The 15,216-nt window shown below is 37.5% G+C and overlaps 1 protein-coding gene across 5 annotated transcripts in view; it reads left to right on the forward strand.

Annotated features, from left to right (window-relative positions):
- LOC134533230 (gastrula zinc finger protein XlCGF57.1-like) overlaps window positions 1-15,216 on the forward strand; it is a 69,003-nt gene that overhangs the window by 8,427 nt on the left and 45,360 nt on the right. For all 5 annotated transcript variants that reach the window (XM_063370637.1, XM_063370636.1, XM_063370634.1 and 2 more), the window contains one exon: window positions 14,898-15,077. In XM_063370637.1, the coding sequence (XP_063226707.1) occupies window positions 14,898-15,077 (180 nt within the window). The remainder of the gene's footprint in view (window positions 1-14,897; window positions 15,078-15,216) is intronic.

Genomic DNA, 15,216 nt, shown 5'->3' on the forward strand with positions numbered 1-15,216 from the left:
TACAGAAATTAAAAAAAAATTCAATCTGTCTCACACATATATACATATACATATACATACGGTTTCTACCAAAAGTTTAAGAGCACCCTCACTTTTCACATAGTACGACTTTGGACAGATACTTTTTTTTGCAATTAGCATCTTAATTTTTTTTAAATTTTCTATGAGTAATAGTACATATTTTGGTGATAAAACAGTTGAAATATTCCGATTATTTATTTAATTACAATTTTTATAAGAAAATAGAATAAGGAAAATACGGAACATTTTTTACTTACTGCAATATTCTACAACTAATTGTAATGGATGTACACAGTTATTGATTTTACACAACATGCATAACACTATAAGGAATCTATAGCTTAATTGGTAGAAATGAGCAAACCGCAAAAGTTACTTTTTTTGGCAGATTTATCACTCATGTCCAAATCAAAAAATAACAAATATGTTCCTATCAAAAGTTTAAGACCACCTGTTCAGGTGAGAAAATACATACTGTTACGAAGATTTTTCTACATTGATATCACTGTAATGATAAAATAAGGAAATATTTATAACACTATTTTTATTCAAGTTTTTAGTAATCTATGACACATCCTGCAGTTTTAAGGCATTTATTTATTCTTGTAGGCAAACGGTGGACGAGATTCTGGCGAGATAGCGAAGTTGTGCCTGACACAGTTTGTAGTATATAATTTACTCACAACCGAAGGCAACATCACTTAGAGACGACCGTGTACTTGCAAGACTCGCCAAACAAAGTCCGAATGCATTTGTGCCAGTACTGAGAACACGACTGCAAATGATATTTTTTAAGGCGGTGTCAGGAATGATGGTATCTCGTCGATTGCGAGAGCAGGGACTGCATTCTTACATGGCTGTAAGAAAACCGCTTCAAACAGCGGTGTCCAGGAAAAACAGACGGCTTTGGTGCCGCAAGAAGAGAAATTGGGGAATGGAGAGATAGAGAAAAGTTTTGTTCAGTGATGAGTGCCGCTTCAAACTCTATTCACGCCGCCGTATTCGTGTACACCGTACACCTACTGAGAAGTTTCATCCCTAGTGCCTCTCTTCCGCCGTCAACAAGGAGGTGGTTCGATCATGGTGTGGGGCTGCATATCCATGCAAGGGACATACTTTTTTTTCGGTTTACTGACGGTTCTATGGATTCCAAAGAATACGTTGAAACAATGTAGGATGCCATGCTGCCTTCTGCACACAAACTTTATGGAGGTTATTTCGTGTTTCCGCAAGACAATGCTACTTGTCACTGGTCCCGCCTAACAATGCAGTGGTTCGAGGAGAATGACGTCCCACTGTTGCAATGGCCAGCACGAAGCCCGGAATTGAACCCCATCGAGAATGTTTGGAGTTATATTGGAGCTAAAATAGCACAGTCACGACCAAAAAACATACATGAACTCAGAACCATGACTGCAACAATTTGATCAGACATTTCCGTAGAATATTTCCAGAATCTCGTCCGCCGTTTGCTTACAAGAATAAATTTATGCCCTAAAACTGCAGGAGGTGTCATAGATTACTAAAAACTTGAATAAAAATAGTGTTATAAATATTTCCTTATTTTATCATTACATTTTATCATTTTATCGTAACAATATGTATTTTCTCACCTGATCAGGTGGTCTTAAACTTTTGATAGGAACATATTTGTTATTTTTTGATTTGGACATGAGTGATAAATCGGCCAAAAAAAGTAACTTTTGCGGTTGGCTCATTTCCACCAATTAAGATGAAGGATGCTTCAACCTGCTAATCAATATAGGATGGGGGGGGGGGGGGGGGGTTCTTCTAGTAGAACCTGTTGCAGCTAGTTTATAGGTGTACATAAAAGATTATACAAATAGACGGGATCATAAGGAACATGAGACTAGTGTATTAAGTATCCTTATACACACAAATGTATATATATTCTTTGGAATAATAAGTACAGGTTAAAGTGTACAAGTACAAAAAAAAAAAGTTACTGATTATGAAGGTACATCGTGCGCCACAAGCGGTAGTACTGAGCGAGTTAAACGCGAGCATAAATGAACTAAGTTAAAGTGAGCATCTACGCTCGGACCAATTCCTCCTCTAGAATGTCGGAATCGGCATGGCATGGCCCAACGTAATTTGAGACCGTCGGAGAAGGAAACGTACCCAGAAATTAAGCACGCTGCACGAAAACAAGAAAACCCGGGCTTTAAGACGTGCACACGTGCGACAGAACCAGCAGAGCCTGCGATTGAAACCCCATACCGGGTATTCAAATAGGGGAAGGGGTGGCCAGCCAGGAGGCCTATGAAAACCACACTTTACAAAGGGCACGAAAAAAAAAGGCAATGCAAAACCATCTTGCAGCACCCAGGTCGGCAAGCGACGTGTGTTTCCATGAAAGGAGCGAAAGACAATTTCAGAAGGTGACAGCAGCTAAAAGAACGGCAACACACTATTTACTTTACGCTAGTTCCACGGTCATATCGCGGACAATCCAAGCATCCAAATACATTACCGACCAGACGAGAGAGTGGACGACCACCACCGAACGCACAACCGACCCCAACGAAAGCTAGAGGTGAAAAAGGCCCAGAGGCGATGAGCCTCGGTTGCACATCGACTTGCCATTGGAGGCGCCACCATCGCAGCGCGGGGAGAAGGGGAAAATAAACGCTGCGTCACAGACCCAGGAGCGGAAAGGAGGGGGGGGGGGTAGGCGCGAGGCGTGACGTTTAGGCCTAATAAACTGAACCAGGTGGGGCAAGAGTCACCCATCTGACTGCCTCAGATGTCACAAGACACAATTAATACAAGAAAAAGGAGATAAATAAATAAATAAATAAAAAAGGAGATAAATAAATAAATAAATAAATAGAGCAGAAATCCCTTTGTATAATCTGAAGAACATCATTAATTAGTACATTCGTTAATACTGAAAAATACTGAATACATTATTAATACTGAAATGGCACATTCCTATAAGAAAAAAAGTGCTTTAAATAACATTAAAACAAGCAAGTATAACAGATTGTAAAGTCAATAATAATTTAACATTTAAAAAAAATAAAAGACAAATTATAATTACGAGTCGCCCCTGTGTACCTGGTAAGGCTTGGTAACAATCCAATAAAAACACGAGATGATGAATCAAAAGAGGCAGAAGGCCTGAATCATGCTGCCAAACAAGTGGCCAGACATCAAAATTAATCAACGCACATTCGGCCGCAGGGCGAAAGGCGCAAAACAAATGGGCATGACAAGCAAATACGCCTTACCAGACACAGGGGCGACGAGAACCAGGACCGCTGCCGGCCGAAAAACGAGTGAAGCGGCCTGCTTACTCACGGTAAACAAGTGGGCGAGACGAGGGGAAGAGAGGAGGCAAGGAAGGTTTAGAAGGCCGGAAGAATCTGGAAGGTCGGAGGAGGAGGAGGAGGAAGGAGGGAGGGGAAGGGGAGAGGAAGGAAAGGAGGGGAGGGCGAGCGAAGGGAGGGGAAGGTAGGGAGGAGGAATGAGAACGGACTAGAAGAATGTGGCCATTCTTCAAAACGAAGAGGTTCTCTGGGCCTCTTCAAAGCTATAGTTTCCTTAGAGTGATATGCATGTTGTGTAAAATCAATAACTGTGTACATCCATTACAATTAGTTGTAGAATATTGTATTAGGTAAAAAATGTTCCGTATTTTCCTTATTCTATTTTCTTATGAAAATTGTTATTAATATATAATCAGAATATTTCAACGGTTTTATCATACATTTAATACATATGTACTTATATACATTTAATACATATGTACTTTTACTCATAGAAAATTAAAAAAAAATTAAGATGCTAATTGCATCAAAAGTATCTGTCCAAAGTCGTACTATGTGAAAAGTGATGGTGGTCTTTAACGTTTGGTAGAAACTGTGTGTGTGTGTGTGTGTGTCTATATATATATATATATATATATATATATATATATTCCTTGGCACCTTTAATTTTTGTTGATTTATATATATATATATATATATATATATATATATATATATATATATATATATATATATATATATATATATATATATATATAAATTAACAAAAATTAAAGGTGCCAAGGAAAATGTCTAATTTGTGGCACACAGAGGTGGGTACAGAGGAAGGAAAGATCACGAGTGAAAGCTCTGGAGGGAGAGTAGGGGAACGGGAAGAGCGAGACACTCATTTCTGGTGAGGACAGAGAGGGAGTGGAATGGGCTTTGAGGGAGAAATATTGGAAGTGAGAATTACAAAGTACCTAAGCTGAAGGCTCGAGGGAGGGGGAGAGTGAAGAAAGGATTTGAACTCAGTGCCTTGCTAGTGGAAGTCCAATTGCAAGTGGGAATTTGTTCAAATTCAAGTAATTACTGGTTTTCCAATGATAAAAATTATACATAACGAGCAGGAGATAAGCTGTTGTTGATCTAATGTTTTGGTCATGGCTTACTGGTTTTCTACATCATCTATTTTTATGTATGAAGGTTCCTTCTTCCCCCCCCTTCCCTCGCAGTTCACAGTCCACACAGACATTTGAAGTGGAAAATAAGAAATAAAACAAGGAGCTAAGCCCTGTATTTAGAGAAAATTTGTAACTAAACCAAACAAACTATTTTTCAACTATTTTTTTTATTTAACTTTTCTCCTTTTGTTATTGTTTATTGTTGTATGGCCCTAAGGACCATTCTCCCCCACGAAAGAGGGTGAATTCTGGAAAATGTTCTCCCTTTTGTTTTGAGCTGCATATCGTCGCTGTTACTGCAAAAGGTTGTATGTCTAAATGTCTCACTTTCCAGGAGATCAAAAAAACTGTTTCATTCATCAGGGTTATCATATTATGTTATGAAATTTTGGTAGTATTCTTAGAATTATGCTTCTTACTTTACAGTTATTGACAAACGACTTTTTCCCATAACATAGGTTGCCTTCCGAAATACACAAACAGCCAAAAATTTAAAAATTCCAATTTTTGACATACGACCTTTTGCAGTTACAGCAACGATATGCCCTAGCAGTGAAATTTGTTACTGGGTCAGTGACATCATGAATTGGTGGGAGAAACAGGGTGGCCTGAGAAAACATCTTACGTAGTTAAACTACAGTTGGTTACATACCTGTTATGTATAATATTAAGTGATTTTGTAGCAAAGAAAATTGGTTTTGTTTATGATATTCAGTGATTTTGTATCAAAGAAATTGGTTTTCTGAAGTATGTTACATATGCCAGGAACACCACTGTCACTTTGAGCAGAAAGATGGAGTGGTATATTGTACGTGACTAAACGTTTATCTGTCATTAATCATGTTTCGTTCCTGTGGGTGTACTTTTGTTTCAACTTTAGGAGAACACGTATATATTTAATGCAGTTTTCTCTGTGGATGGGGGAGAGAGGGGTCTGTTGCTTCCACCTTCTCTCCCGTTAATTTTCTTCAGGACTGGTATGTGTTCACTTTGTGGTACTTATTTTTTACTGTGTTTGCAAAACTTTTTATGTAAATTGATTGTTTATTTATAACATCATTACAAGGATAAGCTGATATGTACTTTCAGTTTTTTAATATTGCTGAGAGAGTTAGGAATTTTCAAAAGATGGCGTGCTGTGATGTTGAATATTACCTATTACCTTACATTCGCTACATAGCAACACCCAGAACTTTTGAAAAGGATGCTTGACAATGGCTGATTATGGTTAGTAAAATTAAGTCGATTTTCCATCAGTCTCTGTTATATAAAATATAATACAAATCCTTTAAAAAGTCTTTCCACAATGCAGACACTACACTTCACCCAATAGATTGGGTGTCTTAAGGGCTCGGTTCACTCCCATGCTAGCCGAATGGCGGGATAGGGATTTACAGGTTAAACTTAAATGCACGTGATTCCGTCAGTTATTGTAATAGAAAACTAAAACAAACACCAAATTGTAGATATTATAAGCATACAGGTTTCTACGAAAACAATTTTAATTTAGTTTAAGTTTTTAAGTTTGATATTGTAAAATTAAGTTTTAATTTTTTCACAATTATCAGTCAGTATGTTCTACCCCCTTAATCATCTCGTAACAACGTTGGTAATATCTCAATCTCACGAAAAGTCCTTGGCTTTGGGAATGTATCTGGTTAAATATAAGAAGAAACACCAAATTTTTAAAATGTATATTGTGGAAGTGCCTGATGTATAGGCTGCAATGCACGCTGGTAATATGACGTGCTCCGCCGGCGGCGGACAAGAGATAAGGGCCGCGTGGAATGAGAGAAGGAAAGGCCTTGTTGCCACTTCGCCTATCCCCCCTCATCCACCCCTTATCATCAGCTGTCCCGCGACAGTAAACCGGCACTTCAAGTGTTTTTGTTCCTCGGTTCAATTCTCCAGTTGCTACGCTACAGCCATGGGAAGAAATTGGCGTAAGTGTTCCAAGATCTCGCGACCTTTATCTCACAGTAGAAAGTCCATGAAAAATCGAATGAAGTTGCTTCTAGCATCTAAACGTCAAAGTAAATGGTATATATTTATATAATGCAACAATTATTTTAAGAAAATTTAATTGTAACCTTTTTACAGCTGGTAAAGTAAGATGAGGCGATGTTGTAATCAGCATAACAAAAGCGTAACGCTTACAGGGTAACTAACTATCAGCAGTGTCGTATTCGAAGGAGGATAGGGGAACGGGGCTCAGGAGTGAGGTGCTCAATGAAATTTTTGCATTATAGCACACTCGCTTAATTGAATACTTGCGCATTTGTCTACTTGCTCACTTGCATACTTGCACACAATCCACACATTCGTAGACATTATTATTCCCCTATCACTTACATATATTGATACATCACTTCTAACGCGCATAGCGGCCACTCGTCCATATGACTTTTATGGGTTTTACGGCTAGAGTATGCTTTTTAAATCAACACAGTCAGTACAGTATATAATTCTGTAGTGAACAACCGGCTTAGGGCTAAAGGTTTCCAGCGGGAAATGAATATATATTTCATTCGTAAAAGTTTTTATTGGCCTTATAGGTTGTGTATGGTACATGCAGCCTTACTAGAAAAACAATACACATTTTAAAGTTTTATTATTGTCCTGCCTATAAATTCAGCAAGCCTTTTTAAAAAATTGCAAGCAATATAGTTTAAATGTGCAACATGAAATGACCACTCTATGCGATATTCCCCAGTATTATTTCAGGTGACCGTAGCTGAAGTCACTATGTACCTTTGGAAGGAATTTGGATCAGAATTTCGGGTGTGCCATGAATTTAGATAAAATTGTATAATTTTTTTATATAATTTATTGGTCCATCCGCCCCGGACTGGCAGACGTAAAGAGCGAGCGCTGAAAAGCAACAATTTCACAAGAAACTATCTAAGCTTAATTACTGCATAAAAATGCGATGAAACTATTTAAACTATCAAAAAACCTATGGACGTCTAAATCTGGATCAGAGATTTTGAAATAAATTTTAGGCATTAGTAATAAAGATTCCGCCGGCTTTCGCGGCCATTGTCTTGCATTTATTGGCCAATAAATTTAGGCATTAGTGTTCCTAAGATTATGTAGTTGATACGCCGAGCCCTAACAAACCCGCCGGCACACGGGAACCTGTAAAATAAAATAAGGTATCAAAGTTTTTAAAACTAGTCAGTGCTGAAATTAATGGAGTTGAAATATTGGATGTTTTAAAATGAATATTACTAAGTAGGATATTAATACATTGTTATCAGTTAAACAATTTCTTACTTACAAGAGAATGTAATACTATCATCATGCCATTGACTACAATATTATAATACGCACAATGTTATTATGTTGCTATTTTTATAACATGGTTGTATTTGATTCGAACAACAGGAAAAAATTATTTTTTTTTTTTCAAACTATATTTACAAAATTGTAGTAATTCGACAGGCCCTTGAAAATAATTTTGATATGGTAGTCATTGATTAGGCCTATGTTAAACAAAGTTAATTGTAAGTTAATTTAGATGGTTCATGAGGCTGGAATATATATATATATATATAAACTAGATAATGCCCGGCATGCGTTGCAATGCCTCAATGCTTCGCACGGTTATACCAATTGAAAAAAATTAAGCCACACCTCCCATTTACGGTAATGGTAAATAAAAAAAATTCAGTGAAAATGTATTACAATGCTGTATAATGCACTGGAGAGAAAATGAATAGCACCGATGGTTTCCCGACTCGTGCACGCAAGGTACAACTGATGTACCCGTACTTCGCTACGGCAGTCTACAGGCAGATCACTCTTGCGCCGCTCATTCTACATGCCCCTCCTTGTGGGTACGCCACTGCCGCGCGATGCCCGTTGCCATGGAGATGCAGTAGGCATGAACAATGCAAAATCCTGTTCTCATGCACACAAAGTACCCACTGTTGCCTTGTTTGAACCACCCATGGGATCTAATTTCGGAAAATGTCATCCTGTGTAACATAAGGAACATTACTGTGAAGTTACAAATCTGTAAAATATATATACTTGAAAAAAAGGGCAATTTTTGATATTTAAAGTACCCGCAAAATTTCAACGGTGATGAGGACTGCACTAACAATGAAATAGTCGTTGCCATAGAGACGAATGAAGCATCAACAAAGCAACAGCCGTTGCCATGGTGATTTCCTACCAAAAACTGGAAATTTTGATATATTACGCCCCCGAAACTCCCCTTGGGATCGGATTTCCACAGAATCCGTTCTTAGTGAGCGTCTACATCACAAAATGAGTAACTATGCTAAATTTCAAGTCAATCGGGTGTATAGTTTTAGAGATCTCGTGATGAGTGAGTCAGTCAGTGGTATTTCGCCGGCGCCATCTACTTAAAATGTTGGTTTATCCTGAATTTTTCCTGAATTTTCTTTGCTATAAACCTCACGGAGCCCGAGACCTTTCCAACGACTGCAAAACCGTGGAAATCGGTTCGTGCGTTCTGGAGTTATAGCGTCAGGAAGGAAAACCCGACTTATTTTTATATAGTAGATTACATTTAGGTTTATGTAGTGAAGTGGTCACTCAGTAACTGCAATTACGTTTATTTTCTCCCATAATCTTTAGTATAATTTGCGCCAAACTTCTTAGCGGGCGAATTTTTGCGATGTTGTGCATTACCACATCAAAGAACTTCTGACTCAATATCCAGTCGTTATCTTGGTAATAGTCTGCTTACAGCCGAGCTGTTAGCAATTTAAGCTACGGTGAATAGTGCTTTTCTGAGGACCATTGAGTGAGCAACTAGATGGATGAGTCGTTGTGACATTGCTTGGACAATTATTAGTAGCAGCGATTTTTTTACCTCTTAATTTATGAATATATATTCAAAATACCGAACATTTAAATGACATATAAAGCAAATTAAATTGTACAACTCATTTAATATTGTAAATAGATAGGTAAACTGAATATTTCCATCTTTTATTTCAGACTGTTAAATAAAATAATAAATGTTGTTTATTACATCCACAGCGCACGCTGTTCACCATGTATTTGAAAAAGATAAACATGTCGAACTATTTAACTGATAGAATTAGTTTATGGACATTTTATAATGTGCCTGAGCATTTAAAATCTAAATGTATTCTAAATTTTATTCTTCAGGTCAGATCAGTGCAAATAACTATTTACCCCAAAAAATAACATATTGTTACGATTGCGCTTGGCTGCAGTGCTTGGCGTCGCCGCGCTCGTTCGGCCTGTCTGCGTCCCCTTCCACCCGCATCCTCTCCCTGATATCTCGTGTCATATTATCGCGCGACATCCTGACCGTCGCAGCGCGCACCTGCCTCAGATCGAGTTACTTAAAAGAGGCCGCACTGCGGAATAAAAGGACCCAGACATGTTTATCGGCGCGTTTTGTGGGAACCCGATGCTTGTTGCGTTTATTGGCGTTCTTTGAGCAGCCGCCGCGTCCTTCGACAGGACTTACGACGCGTTTCTGGACATTTCGACGGCGAAGGTCGCGCGATATCTCGGAGACATGCCCGATTGTTCTGGACAGGAACCCAAGGGCTATATAAAGAGGTTGGGCCGACCTTCGAGTCAGAGTCAGAGTCTGAGTGGGAAGTTCTCCCGCGGTGGAGTTTCCGGGCGATAGTGCCGCGGGTGCGGCAGAGTGGCGAAGTCCTTGGACGAAGGTTCCAGGGTAGGGAGTGAGTGAGTTCAGTGGAGTCGGGAGTTTCCGGGCGATAGAGTCGCGGGCGCGGCGGAGTCCCGAGTGAAGTTGCGAGCGAGTCGTCGTGTGGGATCTCGGCGAAGGGTGTGACGGCGGCGGCAGAGTGCGGTGACGAAGTCCCGCGGCGGAGACCCAGGAGGGGTGCTGCGGCGAGAGTTGCGCCGGAAGTGCGGCCCAGCGAGGTGTGTGGAACGAGTGACTGGGGAATAGACATTTCTTTAAGTGTAGTTAATTATTTGCCATCTTAGAAGATTAATTGTAAGTGACAAGTAGTGGTAATAAATAAAACTGTGTGTGTGATAAAAATCTTTAATTGGGCTATCCTTTACGAACCCGCAGGTAAATCGTAACAATATATTCAAGCCGGCGCATACAAAATACAACTGCAATACATATTAGAGCTGAAAGAGTTGAGGAAATTAGCTAAAAAACTAAAATATAATTAAATAGAGCTGGAAAAAAGTGTGAATTAAGAATTCGTGTGAAGCTATTTCATTTTTATCTGGGAACCACAACTTCTTAATTATTTTTTTATACTCAGGAAAAAAAACACTACAAAATAGTTACTTTTATTTTTAAGAAGTAGAGAAATGTTCGTTATAGCTGTAGGTTTTCACTGTGTTTTTTAAGGTCTTGTGTGTTTCGGCATAGTAGTGGGAAAACCTTGACAGAAAAGTAATAATATCAAGATACGCGAGGACTGATTGCCACAGCATTATTATCGTTCCACTATTCGTCTTGCTATTTTTAATACATGAAATAATTAAACAATTATAAATATTTAACTAAGGCTATTTATATGTACATCTCAGTAAGTTTTTTAAAGGAAACCTGCTACGGAAAATTTTAACATAATAGGGCTAGTTTACATCTTACATTATTACGATGCGGAAATTAAGATTTACTTTAAATGCACTGATATGGATCATTCTTGTCTCCAGTGATAATTCCGATGTGAACAAACATTTTGAGAATAATTTTAGTTTTCATACAGAATATTCTCAATTGTCATTCTCAACATAAGAACAATATATAGCATGTTATCCTGAGCATTTCATTAATAATAAAGTCTTAAGTAAAATCAGAACTAATAATCATTTTAAAAAGTTTGTTTTTTAAGCCCTAAAAATGTTTAATAAGATGATAAGATTATACAATATCGAGGTTTTGTAGCGATACATTTCATTAACATATGACCATTTTGCATCATTAACACGTCTTTGTCTGAAAACAATATTTCCGAATAAAATGCCAAATCATAACTGTGTAATAAGCATGCTTTCTTAACAAAAGTCATGTATTTAACATTTAGTTAAAATATGTATTTGTACTAATTTCTTATTTTATTATTGTTAAGCACATTTTATTCTTATTTTTATTTTACAGTTCGGCTGTTTGTGAAGATTTTAATGAGCATTTACCAAACTTCATTGTTGAAAACAGCCAAATTGAGAGTTCTTCATGGATGGATTTACAAGGAAACAGGATATTCAGACCCTCATATGTAATACCATATTAATTAAACCTACAAGAAAAGCACACAAGACAGTGCACTGCAGGAGCCATTCAGTTCAAAAAAGAAATTCGTCATGGTCTTTAGAATATTTATTTCCCATTACTTTTAACTGATAATAATGTATTCTTTATGGGACTTACTCAAGTTAAACATGGATATTGATTATTTACTACGTAGCTTCACAAAATTAGTGGGTAACGTTTATTAATTGAGTTGCTACCATATAGTACGATTTTGAAATGAAGTCAAAACTAGAGAGTAAAGTAAGGAAGACTGCAGTACTTGTGCAATTAATTAATCACAGTTGTAGCCTTATTTGTATCACTGCTTTTTGTTCACGAATTTAGTATTTCTTATACTGACCCCACTTCCAGCCTCCTGATCCCGAAGTAACTACAGCGACACAGGTAGATTTATCTTGACTCTGAAGTGCAGACCGATTCAGGCCTCTTACAATTCCTAGAAAACAACTTAAAACTATTACCACAATTATTCTATTTTTAAGGAAGCTGTAGCTGGATTTATTGTAATATGAGACTAAATCAAATTCTGTGATTGAATTTAGGTTTTGTAATCAGTGAAATGTATGATGTTTGAAAAATTGAAACATTTATCACGGTAAATCTTTATATTTACTTACCTAAATTTGTGTAACATTACAACACTGACGAGAGTTTATATGTTTGGAATGCCAATTTTTTACTTAGTATAAAGCTAAGTGTAATTAATACATCATATTTGATATAAATAGTAGACAAATCAATTGTGATACTTCAAATAATCACAAACCAAAATCGCACCATGGAGAAAAAAATTTTTTTTACGATCCACATTGTAACTCTGCAAGTTTACCTGGGAAACTAAATATTGCTTGAGTTTCATCGAATACCTATAGAAAAATCATTAAACATCTTTGGTGTGGTCGTACATAGACCTTTCAGGGGTTTCCCCCCTTTTCTTTGTTGACCCGGTGCTCTTAGCCATAAGGCCCTGCCGCCCCGGGCCCCCACGGCCGTGGATATGGATGTGACATATACGCAATCGGAAAAGCCGCTAGAGCTCTGGCTATGCACAGAGGCTGAGGCATGTCCACCACCTCGGCCCCCTGCTCGCTCAACTCACCTTAGCCCCTGGAGCAGCACTGCTGGCGCCTACATCACACTGGGTCCCCTCAGTCACCCAGTGGAGGCCGTCCCGGTGTTGTCGTACAGTAGTGTCTCGCTTATCCGACATAAACGGGTCAGCAGAAAGTCGGATAGTTAAAATGTCGGATTAATAGGGAATTGCTAATAAAAACATTATAAAAGTAAAAATTTGCTAATGTTTTAAACATTTCAAACCTAATAAACATTTTTACAACCAAAAAATAACACAAATATATGTCTGAATAATAAGTTGCAGTACCTAGAGTCGGGATCAACAAAAATTATTATGACACAAATTGTCGTTTATGTTTCCGATAGAATAGTTTTTATTTTTGAGATGTCGGATAATACGAAATGTTGGATAAGGAATGGTCGGATGAACGTGACACTTCAGTATATGATTATTTGTGCATAATTCAGTCATATTCATTTAGTAAGAAAATGAAAGTGGGTAATGAAAATAAATCATAGCATTGCGTGGTTAAGTTTATATCAATCATTTATTGGAATTAAATAAAACCTGCATGTGTAGTTCCGATGCGAGTGGTAAAGTCTCTGTTTTCAATGAGTGGAATTCGTGATTTTCCGGAGGTTCAAAGTACAGGAGGTGCTTTTGGGCGTTATTTATTTAATGCCTAAATTATTTCGATAAATACTAAATTGTTTACATGGAATTATGTTAATATAAAGCAGTGTTTACGTTTACAGTAGTCAAATGTCAAGTTTCATTTCGAATGACTGTGAAAAACGGGGAAGTTCATCGCAGCAATGAAGGAAATATTTTTGTGTCCAATATAAGTTATAAGCTGAGGCTTCAGATTGTAAGGATCTCAAGGCAATCGTGGGTTACATATATCTTGGGTGAAAAATATTGGGTCAAGTAAAGTATTGCATTAAATGTTCTGGACATTTATAACTCGAAAACCACGAGATGAAAATAAACTGTAGAAAAAATGCTAAAATGTCGTTTATTTATTATTAATTCTGCTTGCGTTTTGTAACATATTGTCCCAGCCTAATCAAAACGCGAGTAAATAGGCCTCAAAGATATAAATTTTTTATTGATAAAAAAGTATTAGCCTGGATTAGTATATATTGCACTGAATAATTTCTGTTTGTCACACAACATATTTTCAATCCAGTGTTAGTTTAATACGGTACAATTTCAAATTTATATAAATATATAACATTTGAAACAAACAAACGGTGCGTATTTTGCTGAATGTATCAAATATGTATTGTACTTAAAACCGATTGGATGATGATATCAGGAAACTAAAAAAAGTTACGTTAACTTATTAAAATATTGTTTGCCAAAATCGAAACCATTGAAATAAATATATAGGTCCTTTATGAAAATAACTTTAAACTGAGAATACACAAAAAAATAATTCTGTTTTAATTCTTGAATCACTATATTAGTATTTTGCCCTTAGTTCTGTGTTTTTTTTATTTGAATATAATTTTGTAGGTAATATTCTATTTAACTTTTCCTTAATCGTACCAGACTGCCTTTCCCACCAGCCGGCCAAATGGTCCACGGACTGCTATTCAATATATCCATGGTTAAACCAGCAAGCAAAATAGCACACGCCGCCAATTGGGCCCATTCGGAAGCAGAAGGCACTGCCTAGCTGCCCTCGGATAAATAGCAGAGCGACCGCGGAACCGCCTGTCTTCGGTAGCCCATAGCCCTTGGTGCGAGCGTCACGTGTCAGATAACGCTTGGCAACACCGCGCTGTAATTATCGTGTCCCCCCCGCTTCACTAGGATGACAGCGGTGCCCGGGAAGAATATATGTCTGTGATAACGAGTGTTCAACTGATCGTGACTACTAGCGCTCTCCAGCGGGACAGAATCACAACCGTGACCTTGAACCGAGCCCTTAAAGTCATGGATCAGCTGGATGAAAAGCTGTAGTAATGGCATTCATGCATGGCCACCTCCTGACATTAGTTTTGATCATTTAGTAAACTATATATGTACTTTTTAAGTCCAGGAGTTGGTACTATTCTGTGGGCCCTTTTATTTTTCAGGAAATTACTGTTGAGAACAACTGTAACAATGAAAGTTATGATGATGTTGATGAAGATGACTCTAGCCATGAAGATGATGGTGGTGATGAAGATGACTCTAGCCACGAAGTTACAAGTAATGGAAGTGTCATTGATTCCATGGCAACTTGTGACATCACATTTCCCAGCATTAAAAAGGAGGTAAGATAAATGTGTGAATGATAATTTTCAGTCAAATAATAACATGGTAAGACGTGACATTAATGTTCAGCTCCAGTAAAATTACATTTCTTATTTGGTTAATATAAACTTAAGGCACAGTCTTGTATTGAATGTTGAT

Source organism: Bacillus rossius, chromosome 6, assembly GCF_032445375.1.
Source record: "Bacillus rossius redtenbacheri isolate Brsri chromosome 6, Brsri_v3, whole genome shotgun sequence".
Taxonomy (NCBI): Eukaryota; Metazoa; Arthropoda; class Insecta; order Phasmatodea; family Bacillidae; genus Bacillus; species Bacillus rossius.